Source organism: Ascidiella aspersa, chromosome 4 (assembly GCF_963924565.1).
Source record: "Ascidiella aspersa chromosome 4, kaAscAspe10.2, whole genome shotgun sequence".
Taxonomy (NCBI): Eukaryota; Metazoa; Chordata; class Ascidiacea; order Phlebobranchia; family Ascidiidae; genus Ascidiella; species Ascidiella aspersa.
The window spans coordinates 29,061,126-29,073,944 of NC_139450.1; the positions used below are offsets into that span (position 1 = coordinate 29,061,126).

Here is a 12,819-nt window from a genome sequence, read left to right on the forward strand (position 1 = left end):
TCTGTGGCCCACCTCAAATGTTGTTATGGCCCACCAGTGAGCCATGGTTGAGAACCGCTGGCTTAGGGCCTCTAAAAGGGATGATAAGGTCCTTCCCTGATATCTTCGAGTAGCCAACTATTTTTTTATCGACGGACGCCCAGATCATCAAATGTGTGTCGAGCCTCTTGAACACCCTGGACAATGAGCGTGACCGAAGAGACTTGGTCGTGAACGACTGCCCAGAGTCGGATGTATTGCTAACGCAGAAGAACAACCCGAGTGCCCAGTTCGAATTCAGTCCAATCCTCATACCGTTCAACTACCCCGTCAACTTGCAGTTCAAGTACGTCGTCTGCGAAGTGACCATTTGCAACACGGCGCTCAACGGCGGGGAGTGCGTCGCGGTGAGTTGATTTGGCAAATATGTTTAAACCATAGACAAAGAACTATTACAGGTTTAATACTATGTCACCTTTGCTTGGAATGAAACTCACCTGGACTATATACTGGCGCTCTCCCAGCGATAAAAATTAATTGCCGTTGCAATAAAAGTGATAATTTGCTAAAACTATACCTGAAAATTGCGAGGATGTACAAAATGTAATAATCCATCATGGGCCTACTCTTTTCTTTTAATCGTTATTAAATATGATGCTGTACAATCCTTGGGTAATTAAGTTTGCAAAAGTCGGTGGTTTAAATAAAAGGTTGTGTTAATTTTACACTCAACCAAAAAGCAATGCTGTGTATTGTGTCCGAAAATTACCTCGATTAAACTCTGGCTCATAGCGCGCTACGCTTGTTTAATTACGTCGTACATAGCCTACTTGCTACAATCAAAGAAGATCCACATTTCAGAGCTCCGAGCATCGTCCTTCTTCCGTTTGCCTGGAATAAATTTGGCCTCGTTTAGCTATTCGGAATAGGTAACGCGGGCCCCTCGCTTTTGATCACATAACGCCTTCTTTCTAGCCTGTTTAAACGGAGTCCTTTTGGATGTTTACGATTTATTTTTTAAGTGGGCATTATCAAAATGATAGGATGGATACATTTATACGCAAACAATATTCTGGCCACAAAATATTTGACCACCCCGGTGTGGGGTTTCAAAATAAGATATAAAGCATAGCCTCTCGATTATCTCCCAAAATAAACACTTGATCGGGCAATTTCAGGACGGCTGCGCGAAGCGGCGGAGGCGAAGGCGTCGTCGTTCTTCCCCTGAAATGGAAACCCAAATCGTCGTGTCGACGCCATTTCGAGTGCGCATGCAGGAGGCCAGCATGGACGAAGCGCCGGTAGACTCGACAACAAGCACCAGCACACTGGCCGAAACCAGCAGCACGACAACTACCAGCACCATCTCTTCAACCAGCACCACTTCTCCAACCAGCACAACCATTTCAACCAGCACCACCATTCCAACTAGCACAACAACTACTACCAAGTCTGATCCTGCCCCAAAAGCCGTAATCCCACAGAAGTCGCAGCCAAGTTCGCCAGTTGTGCGCGAATATAAGCAACCGGTGGATGTCTACCGTTCCACGTCCGAAGAACCGGCCGTTCATAAGTCCTGGTACGATTTGGGTGTTACGAGCGTCTTCAACTACGTCGTGGTTGCTCTTATGGCAGTCATGACGTTGATGGTATTGGTGATGGTGTACAGAAAGTGCAGGCAAAGCAAAGTGGCCCAGATCAGAGACGAGGAGACGCCCTATCGGAAGTTTTAGGCTGCCGCAGTTGTCCGGCAACCAACTCATGACAGTTTGTTTTTTGTGTATAGACTGTAAGATATCGAGAACGGAACAGCGACGCGCTTTTACACGGGTATTTTATGCGTAGTAAACTTTACTGTTGCGCTCGTCTGTTTCGTTTCTTCGCATATACGGAATAAAATGCAGCGAAAAAATCAATTTGTCGTAAATTAAAACTTAAACAGTATTTTAAAATACAAACTTTGTATAGACTAATACTGTAAATATTAAAAAAGTAATCTTTATGTAGTACACTTTTTTCTTTCAGCTACCGGTACCGGTATATAGACAAAACAATATCCCGTGAGTTCAAGATTAGATACCTATTTAAGATGGTTGCGTGTAAAGCTTATAAGGTAGGCTAAACTGAATTACGTTTTTTGCTTTGTGTTTTTACACCTTGTTCTGCATTAATTTTACAGAAGCAGGATTGACCTAAGATAAGTTCAACGAAAGATATAACCAGCATTATAATGTCACTAAACTTAAAGTCAATGTTTTTTAACCTTTTTTACCTCGCAGCGCAAGTTCCTGTATATTTGAAAACGTGACGGTGCAGCAGGCTAGCGCGATTTTTTGGGTCTTCTCAGTGGTGTAAGTAGAATAGTTCTTCTACAGGAAAGATGCAGAATTTTCTTATCCGAGCGCAATACATTTTCAGAAATGTAACAAATTTTCATCATAACGGGACATCTAAAACAAGTAGGCCTAATCAAAGGAAAACCGAAGTTATCTTTCCATGTAGGCTAGTGCACAAATATGCAACACGAATTTTAGTTCGAATACCTAAATTCAAGAGGATGGCGGAATGGCCCGGTGCAAAAGCATTTTTTAACCGATACGGCGTATCTGTAAAAATTATATTTTAACGTAACGCCGCATAGTTTACTTATAGTTGCATAACTGTTGATCAATGAGTTGAAAGTTAAAGTAAAACAGGCTATAAAAGTATATGTCTAATAGTTTAGAAAGTTTAATTTTTGATAATTTCCTTCGACGCATCGTTAACAAGCGTGCTTCACCAATACTGTTATATATTTGTCTGATTTAGTAAAATTAGAAAGATGAGAAATTCGCGTGCTCCTAAGGGTGTTAGTTCTTACCGTAGCAATGTCAATATAACAACGCGAAACATGTAGACTCGGTTTTCTTCGGCTTATTACCATGTCGGTGTTTGAGTTGCTTTTAAGTTACTTGGTGAATAACTTCGTTTACACCCGATAAGCGATTTTTCTAGTGATATGTTAGCTGGTGGAACAAAATCTAATTGCTGTTTTTTGTGTTTATTGTTGACATATTGAAGCACATGTTTATTTCAGAATTTCGGATGAGTTTAAAATAAAACACACGAAAACGTCTCCGAAGGAAAATATTTTTTGTCAACAACTTTAAAGTTTAACAAACATACATTAGTCAGTTTTTATTTTTAAAGCTACATTTATTCAGCAATTTATAAAACGTGTTATTTTCCAGTAAATTTACTTTATGCTCGACTAAGTCGACTATATATAAGAGTTTGTTACTTTTCCTCATGGGATAAAACTAAAAATTAGTTAAAAATCCCCTAATAACATTTTCTTTAAAGTATCTTTCAGAAAATGTGATTGTCTAATTTAAGGTTACTACAAGGATTTAATGTGTCGCACATAAAACTTAAAGTTAAAAGGCAAGACACAAACCAATCACTATGCTTCGGCGAATGGGAGAAACCGAAAACACAATATCTTCCATGCGATTTACTTGTTTCAATGCAGACGAAATAAGGTATTAAAATGAAGTTAACTTATTGTAGTTTTCTAAATCATGTGGTTGTTCGTTACTAATCACTGCAATTCATTATTGGCGTGTATTGTGTAATAATTATCAAGAATTTCAAACAACGAATAGAATGCTGGGCGCTCTTTTACTTATGTACGTGAAAGTTAATAAAAAAAAAAACTTTCTTCAAATGCCGCATCCCACAACGCATATTGTTTGGGTTAGGGTGCGGGTTAGCGTTTGGTTGAGGGTGGGTCAAGTTATTATTAATAATAAACATAATATTACTTGGCTCACCCAAACGCTAACCCAAACAATATGCGTTGTGGTATGCGGTATTATTTTGTTTGGTTTTTGCGTAACTTTTCACGTACATAAGTAAAATAGCGCCGAATGCTGTGATTTTAATGTTCTTTTTGGCCTTACTGCATTCCTTAAACAGTGCGGCCATCAATAATTCATTCCAAAATAAATTTTGTTGAAAGCCTATGCTAAGGTTATTTAATATATCTCCAAAAAAGGCGTTTCATGGGATATCACTATGCCACTAACATGTAGCGCTACGCCCGATTGGAAGTTCCTTTCCGTCAAATATCTTTGGCATGGAATGCTTGCCCTAACCCCTCCAGATTGCATTCCATAATTTGTGGCCACAAAAAAGATTTACACCAACATTTTTTTGGCTAGAATCCTACGCAATACTAAGACAATACATATACGCCACATACAGCTATTTTTATTTTGTTAATTTACTAAGCTAGCGATATTTTATGCAAATTAATGTCCTTGCCATGGATTTGAACAAGCATTACATGTCAAAGAACTTTAGCGGGAAGGCACTAGAATGCAATCAGGCCGCCAATGATGTCATTTGGCGTGAAATATTGCTGACCTCGTAAATTAAAAAAATACCTTTTTTAGTATGTATAATTGCAAAATTTAGATGTGTATCTTTGGCAGCCACAAATTGTAGAATGCAGTTGGTTAGTAACTTCATGGATGTTTTTTTGACAAGGAAATTGGAATGCAATCTGGAGAATTGTCCAAAACTCTTTTTTTTAATAATGCATTAAAATTGGTGGCTATGCAAATTATAAGAAATTTTGTATTTTTTTTTAGAAATTTGAGCGTGAAGGAAGTGACAAACCCCCACACCCTCGATGCCGCATACAACCCAATGGAAGGGGGTTTATATGACCCTGCTTTCGGGGCAACGAAAGATGAATTCTGCACCACTTGTCAGCAGGGCTCCGTTCAGTGTCCTGGCCACATGGGGCATATTGAACTGCCATTACCTGTTTACCACCCTTTGTTTTTCAAGGTATTTACCTTCTAATAACATAAGTTGTCAATATTTCCCCTATAATAGGTTTTTTCCCTTTGTTTTCAAGTTATTTAATCTTCTAATAACATAAGCTTGTTTATAGTTTTGTATATAATAGATGTCCCCTTTTGTTTTCCAAGGTATTAAACCTTATAATAACATAAGCCTGTTGATATTTCCTATATAATAGGTATCACTATTGTTTTTCAAGGTATATATTTGACCTTTTAATGGCATAAACTTGTTGATAGTTCTATATATATATTAGGCATTTTTCAACTTGCACTGCAATTTGTAAAAAAAACAAAACCATAAAAAACTCCTTGTGCCCGTAAAATACTCCAACAAGATAAATAACAAGGCAAGGAAATAGTTAAAAGTCATATAATAGTTGATAGTTGAATTAAAAGTGTATTTTTGCATATTTTCACTTTTCACATGGATGCTTATTTGTATTACTTTATGCACAGCATAATTTTTCTAAATTACACACACTTGAAAAGCTTCTTCGCGGCTCTGTTTTTTGCAATTGTTTAGATTATTTACTCTTTTGTATGTTATATTCAGCTAGAAGATGAATTCCAATGTTATCACATTTATCATTTATTTGTGATTGCAGACATTGTACTATCTACTGAGAGGTTCATGCATGCAGTGCCAGAAGTTGCTCATACCAAGACACAAACTGGTTTTGCTTGCATTTCAAATCGATGCAGTGCGAAGCGGAATGACTCAGACTGTGTTCGATCTCAAAGACGCAGCTAATGATGTAATGTGTGCTCATTTTTGTAAACCCCAATAAAAATAAACAAAAATATCAATAAACAAAAATAAACAATAATTAGAAAAGTATTGAAGTTTTTAAAACCAATTGATGTTATTTGGTTAAAATTTATTATAAACCTTACATATATATTATCTGAAAAATTAAATAGATAGGTGAGCAAGTTTTCAACTTTTTCATGTTTAGTGTTTGACTAATTTGTTTTATTGCAAAATTTTAGATTAAAGGTTTGAGTGATCTGACAAACAACACAGACGACACAATTACATCACTGGAGCTACAAGATCATTTGCAAGATGTTTTAAAGCAGCACTATGACAAATTTTTAAAAGAAAGTGGTACTGCCAATGTTTTAATTTCTCACATGTAGTGATATTGCTGTGTAAATAAATTCTTTATTCGTTTTAGTAATGTTTGTAAATTCTTTCGACTTTTGAATGTATGTTCTCGAGGGCCTGCATATTTTAAATTGTAAAAATAATTTATTTAAAGTTCAAAACATAAGCTTCGTGGTTTAAAACTTTGAAACAATTTAGAAAAAGTTGAGCACCTTGCTTGGTCTCGGAATGTTGAATCTCTACATCTTGAACTTATTTCTGAATTTGTTCGACTTCTTGCAAAAAATGTTTCAAGGTGCCCTCACTGCAGGTAAGTCCATAACACTTTTTTACTTTTTCTATATGTATAGCTCATATTTATTATTAATACTTGATATACTTTGTTTAGTAGTGTACTATTTTGTAAGACATTTCTGGTGGCTACATTGCTAACAATTAAAGCTGATTTGCACTTACTTAAGCGAATATTTATGATTCATTTTAGTGCATCAGTTGTGAATATACGAACTGAACACAGCAGCAAGATTTACGTGGTTGAACCAAAGGAGAAAACAGGAAAAGGCATGTTAAAAATTCTTGATTTGAGCCTAAATATACTACTGAAAATAGTTTGATATGATTTCCTTCTAATAATAATTTAAAACCCTTTCTTTTTAAAATTGTTTAGAAAACTTTTACCATTTAATTTAAATTGTTTAGAAACTTTTACCATTAACTTGACCCTCTTTTGGTAGATGTGACCGGCCATGTGATATTTTGTTGAAGAATTGTGTTTATTTTTTAGTGACAGAAACCTCTCAGGTTTTCTTGACACCCTCCGATATCCACCAGCACCTTGAAAAGTTGTGGGAAAATGAAAAGAACATTCTTTCCCGGGTTTATGTCGCTATGGGAGATGCAGACCCCAAGCAACCTACAGAACAGTCTGATGGCAAGTAGCAAAAATAAAAATAATACAAATGCCTAATTCCAACATTTAATTGCTTTAGTCTAATATCATAGCAGTGATTGATAACTGTTGTTTTGCATTGAAGATACATGAATGTGATGTGCTTTGACATCTTCATAAACATATTAGGCAAAATAAATAAAAGTCACAATTTAAAAAAAAATACACTTTGACCCTGTGTATAGTGTTCATGGTGCGTTGTCGATTTTGGTACTGCCTGGTTTTTAGTGTTAATTAAAATGATCCAGACTGTTAACGAAGGATGCCTCACTGTGCCCGAAATGCCTTGGTATTTTATTTCCTCTTGGCCAACTTACGACATACACTGTTTGAGTTGCGTTTCACTTGTACGCTTTGTTGCTAGTAATGTGGAACAACAAAATTAATTTGTTCATTTCTCAGGCGACACGGAACCTGCAAAGCCTTCCTCTAGCGCAGTTGACGTTTTGCTGCTCAACCTTCTGCCCGTTCCACCGTCGAGGTAAAAAAACTCACTCGAAAACAGTGCGGCTTAGAAACACGCAGATTAATTGCCGCATGTCGCAAAAAGCGAGGTGCGAATATACGCATAAAATTTACGAGTACAAAGAAAGCCATCGCAAACTTACCGAAACTGTCGATCCATGATGCAAACGGGGCAGGCTAGAAAAACAACTAGCCTGCGATGAGTTTCGAACTTACGACCTCCGGTCAAACCGGGACCGTCGCTCTACCAACTGAGCTGCACAGGCTCAGAGAGGAGCATGTCGAGAAACAACAAATGCACATATGTGTGTTCAACTGTTCATTTTTCGTTCAAGTTTTTACGAGTTAATTTAACGCGACAGGTGTCTGGTTTCGCATTTGTCCAAATCACATTCTTTCAAAGACAACCATATGCTCTTTTTGTTCACATTGTTCATAGAATACCTAACATCCAGTTGCCGAACTGTTTTTTCAGATTTAGGCCAATGGCAAGCATGAACGACAAGTACTTTGAAAGTCCTCAGACAACTGCCTACTCTAAGGTAAGTAAATACACCGGGAGGCCATTTTCCCAACAAAATTTCAAGCGGAATGTAAATTCGCTAAAAAATTGTTGAAAAGGTTTCTGCTATAATCGCGAGCGGATTTCCGCCAACTTTCCGTAACTTTGAAGAGTTCTGATGTTTGTTTAATCATTTGTTCTCTGATTGCTTGAAGTGTCCTCAATGGATAGAAAAATTATTTAAAACGATTTGCAATTTTCTCTAGATATACGTTTCGTATTTTCATTTGTTCGGTTTTCTTAAAAATCAACTTGTTTCACTTTATCCTGGTCAATGCAAACAAAATATTTTTATGGTGGTTCGCGTTCAAAAAGTTTAGGAACCCCTGCAGCTGCATTAGTGTGATGCAAAATTCGCCTATGTGTAGCGTTATGGACAGTAGGACTTCTAATAGTCAAAACACGTTTTATATTGGATTTATGCATAGGTACTAATACTACTACATGTAAAAGTAGAAATTAATTAAGGTTGTAGGTTATGCGTTAAAATTATTGTTTTAGTATATATTTCCTAAGGTGTTTAATGGACCTTTGTTACAATAAACGTCATCTGATGTTGTCTCTTCAGAAACTGATTTCTATCTATCTGTTTGTTTATTCGTTTTAAATAGGTTCTAATACTCCGTTAGAAAGCAATAGTGTGGGTAATTTACAAAAATTCCCAAATTTTTATTATAAAACTTTTTTTACTTCAACCGCTCTATGCTTGCGTTCAGATCCTCAAGGATTGCGTAATTCTTCGCGCGCTTCTCCGCAAACTGAACAAAGGTGAGACGGACGCGACTTTCGAGGAAGAAGAAGAAGACGTGACGCAAATGGGAAGACTCAAGATCAGGGTAAACGCACTGAAAATAACCTCCCACTGTCAGCCGTGCCTGAGGCTTACGCAGCGTAATATAATCCTGCTTTGGCCATAACAGCTATAATTTACTGCATAGGGGTTATTGAACTAGACAAGGTATAGTACTTGTAAACCAACACTTTTCAAGGAGTAAAAAACATGGCTAAGAGTTAGGTCACATTGTGCGAGTGTTCCAATATCACAATAGGCATTACAACGTCATAATGTCCAAAGGTTGCGATATATAACAAAGCCTTTAAATAAAAGTAGCAAACGTTTCGAAAGAGTCATTTTTCTTTTTAAACATTGCATTGCACACCAAAATGTGTTGAACTGCGCGGAAAACAATCTCCCGCTGTAAACAGTGCTTGTGCACATAAATATGAATAATTGTGCAATTGTAAGTGGATTTTATATCAAAAACCGATTGAGGTTCTACGAGGTGTAAAAAGCTTAATGCAATACTTTTCACTACAAAATTAGCGGCGCTTTCTAAATTACTATTTAATTGGCTGTTAACGTTAAACGAGGTTTACTGCCAGTCCTTTTTCAATTAACATGTTTGGTGATTGCTTTAAGTGTGAAAATGAATGGAACTAAAGTACACCGAATGCCATCGCAGACTTACCGAATCTGTCGACCAATGATGCAAGCAAGGCAGGCTAGAAAAGCAATAACCTCCAGTGAGGTTCGAACTCACAACCACCGGCAATACCGCGGACCGTTGCTCTACCAACTGGGCTACATGGGCTCAGAGACGACCCTGAACACGATCTTTATAGTCAGACTCATCAAATGAAAAACAAATGTTATTCCGTATTGTGTTTTATGTATACATAAAGTTCGGGGCTGTTAAGCCCCCCGAAACATGCCCCTTTTCTTCCAACTCGCATATAAAAAAGTGCTCAAAAAAAAAATATATATATAATATAAAAAAAAACGAAAAAAATGCCAGTGGTTAATTTCATATCGTCACCCCACCCTTTAAACGTTTGTTGTCCCGCGCAGATGACTGAAAAGAACGTTGACCTTCTTTCAAGCATTCCGGGTAAGACCCTGGGCGAGAAACTGGAGAACGCGTGGCTCCGACTTCAGCAACACGTCAACTCCCTCTTTGACGCCGACCTCGATCGACTGGCCATGGCCGGCACCGTCAAGACGCCCGGCTTTAAACAGCTGCTCGAGAAAAAAGACGGTCAGCGATTCTTTACTGATTTTTTATGAATTTTGCGTCTCTCTTTATTTAATTATTTATGCGTGGAAGACGGATTTATTTATGTGCGTCGTGTTTTTTTGTGTTTTTTTACCTGGCTGGTGGGAATTGAAAAGTTGCTACCATTAAAGCCGTGATCGTTTTTTAAGCGGATTGCATAACTTTAACATTTTTTTTTTTGTAATAAAACTACGTTTTTTTTGTTTTTTTTTGTAATAAAACTACGTTTATGTCCGAGACGATTTTTATACAATCTCTATGGCCGCTTTTTAAATTTTTATTAGGGTTAAAAAGTCTGCTGTTTTGCTTAAACATTGTTTTATTAGGGCAACAAAATAGAAGTGCATTGAATGTTTGTTTTTGGTTTATAAACCTTGTTGTTTTGAAACAATGTAACCCATTGGATCTGACAATGTGAGGAGATAATAATATCTGGTTTGTAATACCGCAATTTTACAGTTTAGATATGAAACGGAGCCATAATGCCGATATTACTGTTTTGGAGCCATACCGATACCCGATTTTTTACAATTTTGTCAACCGATACCGATTTTTTATATACCTTTTTATTTGATTTAGAGGAAGAATTATATCATATTTTCGTACTAAAATATCGGCCAAAGTATCGATCTACATTTACCGATACCGATATGTCGGTAGAAGCCAAATATCGGCCGATATTACCAGTAAACGGAAATTTTGGTCTATCTCTACCTCTGATGTAATCCATTTTCAAACTTTGCGACCGAAATATATGTGTGTTGCTGCAACATGCCAGTAGTGACGTCACACCCCAGTCCAGACTCAGTATTTTCCAAGATTTAGTATTACGTCACAATCAAAACTCAAATATGACGTCACACTTTTACTGACCTTCGACCTTTTCACCCGTCTCTCAGGTTTGTTCCGAAAGAACATCATGGGCAAGCGAGTGAACTTCGCCGCGCGTTCGGTAATTTCCCCTGACCCCTACATCGCCACCAACGAGGTGGGGGTTCCCCTGGTGTTCGCCACCCGACTCACCTACCCCGCCCCTGTTACACCCTGGAATGTGAAGCTGCTGCGAAAAGCAGTCATCAATGGACCGAAGGTAGGTCTCGGAGCTCATTTGTTGTTTAAATGTTCAATTTTGTTGTTCAAAGGTATTTTTAATTTAAATTGTTTTTTTAATTTAGTGTATACATTTCGTTTTATTCAACATTGCTAATTTGTTGTTTAAATGTTTTTTAAGATTTTTTTTAGTTTACCAACCCTTTTCAGTTCGCGACCCACTTTTAATGCAAGTTTTATTGTGCGACCAACATTGAGATATGACCAAACGAATAAAGCTACACAAAATCTCAATTTTTTCTACTGGCGTACGTACTGAAAATATGCGACACATCTCATCTATTTGTTTTACTTTGTTGCATAAATGTTACGTGATAATGCAATCGTTTTGCCGATCTAATAGAAAACTGTAACATTTAGAAATGCTTCGCGAGCCACTGGTTGGGAAGCACTGGTTTAGTGTGTACATTAAGTGTTATTAAAGCAACTTTAAATGGTATATTTTAGCAAGTTTGAGTTTTAATCATATGCGAAGCACAGTACGATACGAAGAAGTTTTTCTCCTTAAAACATTAAAAAAAAACATTGCACCCCTGCTTTTAGGTCCGTCACACAGGATTTATGAAAGCGTATTTTTTTAGGCGGAATGCATGGTTAAACATTTTATAGAAAGTTACAAAAAATGCCTTGCTGAGCACGTGAATAAGTTTACATTTCATAACCCAAGATATTTAATTTTCTTTTACTATATTTTGCACAAAATCGTTCATTCGTTTTCTAAAGATATTTGACCCTTAAGCTTTTAATTAACGTATGTATATCCCGACCCGGTTAGATTTGCCTGTATGCGAGATTAAGTTTATTAGACTGACAATCAAGTAATTTTAATAGTCATCTATAAGATTACATTAGTTTTTATTGATAGGTCTCCAAATCTTTAAAATTAAGAATGATCAGGTTTTTCGAGTCGAATGGATCTTCCAAAAAAAATTAATTAATTATTTTTTGCATTAACTTATTCGATTTTCTGGGTAATTCTTCGGCCGACATAGCCGCCAAGTCGCCACCATTCTGTCATACTGGTTATCTGTAACATTACATTAATTTTATAGATTGGTCTCCAAATCTTTAAACTTAAGGGCATTTAGGCCTCTTTTTTACTTAAAAGTGCGGAGTCCGCCGAAATAACATTTTAGCATTCTTTAATTGTCCAATAAAAGATGCACACAAATTTGTGTGTACACGACTGCGATATAGGCCTTCTGAAGCTGCTGTGTAAACGACCAACGATTATGGCTTACGTATCATTAGTAAGCCGAAAGCCAGCGCAGACTCACCGAATCTGTCGATCAATGATGCAAGCAAGGCAGGATAGAAAAACAACTAGCCTACAGTGAGGTTCGAACTCACGACCTCCGGCCATACCCGAACCGTCGCTCTACCAACTGAGACTGAGCTACACTGGCTCAGAGGGAAGCTAGTCGACAAAAATTGTCTGCTTAATTTCCCCCCACTTAGCCCGCTTTTATCCCAGGTTCACCCCGGTGCCACCCATGTGGTTTCTGGCAACCGGACAATCCTCCTTCATCCAACCAACGTCGGACAGAGGGAGGCGGTTGCTAGGCAACTGCTCGGATCCGACGACTTCAACAAGGGAACGTTCGAAGAGCCCAAAGTGGTGATGCGACACATACAGGTTAATATCATCGTTTGTGTTACTTTTGACTTATTGTGTGTATTTGTTCTGATTTTAACTAGCCCTTTCTTTGTTTTTTGATTCTATTTCTTGTGAATTCTTT

The 12,819-nt window shown here is 37.3% G+C and overlaps 1 protein-coding gene across 1 annotated transcript in view; it reads left to right on the plus strand.

Annotated features, from left to right (window-relative positions):
- The first annotated feature begins 3,382 nt into the window (after positions 1-3,382).
- The window catches only part of LOC146157354 (DNA-directed RNA polymerase I subunit RPA1-like), a 34,501-nt gene continuing 25,064 nt past the window's right edge, over positions 3,383-12,819 (plus strand). Inside the window, exons 1-13 of the mRNA XM_083386349.1 lie at positions 3,383-3,500; positions 4,614-4,815; positions 5,438-5,587; positions 5,823-5,940; positions 6,139-6,250; positions 6,425-6,501; positions 6,731-6,875; positions 7,323-7,370; positions 7,830-7,896; positions 8,633-8,752; positions 9,766-9,952; positions 10,870-11,060; positions 12,555-12,716. Coding sequence (XP_083242475.1) covers positions 3,424-3,500; positions 4,614-4,815; positions 5,438-5,587; positions 5,823-5,940; positions 6,139-6,250; positions 6,425-6,501; positions 6,731-6,875; positions 7,323-7,370; positions 7,830-7,896; positions 8,633-8,752; positions 9,766-9,952; positions 10,870-11,060; positions 12,555-12,716 — 1,656 coding nt within the window. The 5' untranslated portion in view covers positions 3,383-3,423. The remainder of the gene's footprint in view (positions 3,501-4,613; positions 4,816-5,437; positions 5,588-5,822; positions 5,941-6,138; positions 6,251-6,424; positions 6,502-6,730; positions 6,876-7,322; positions 7,371-7,829; positions 7,897-8,632; positions 8,753-9,765; positions 9,953-10,869; positions 11,061-12,554; positions 12,717-12,819) is intronic.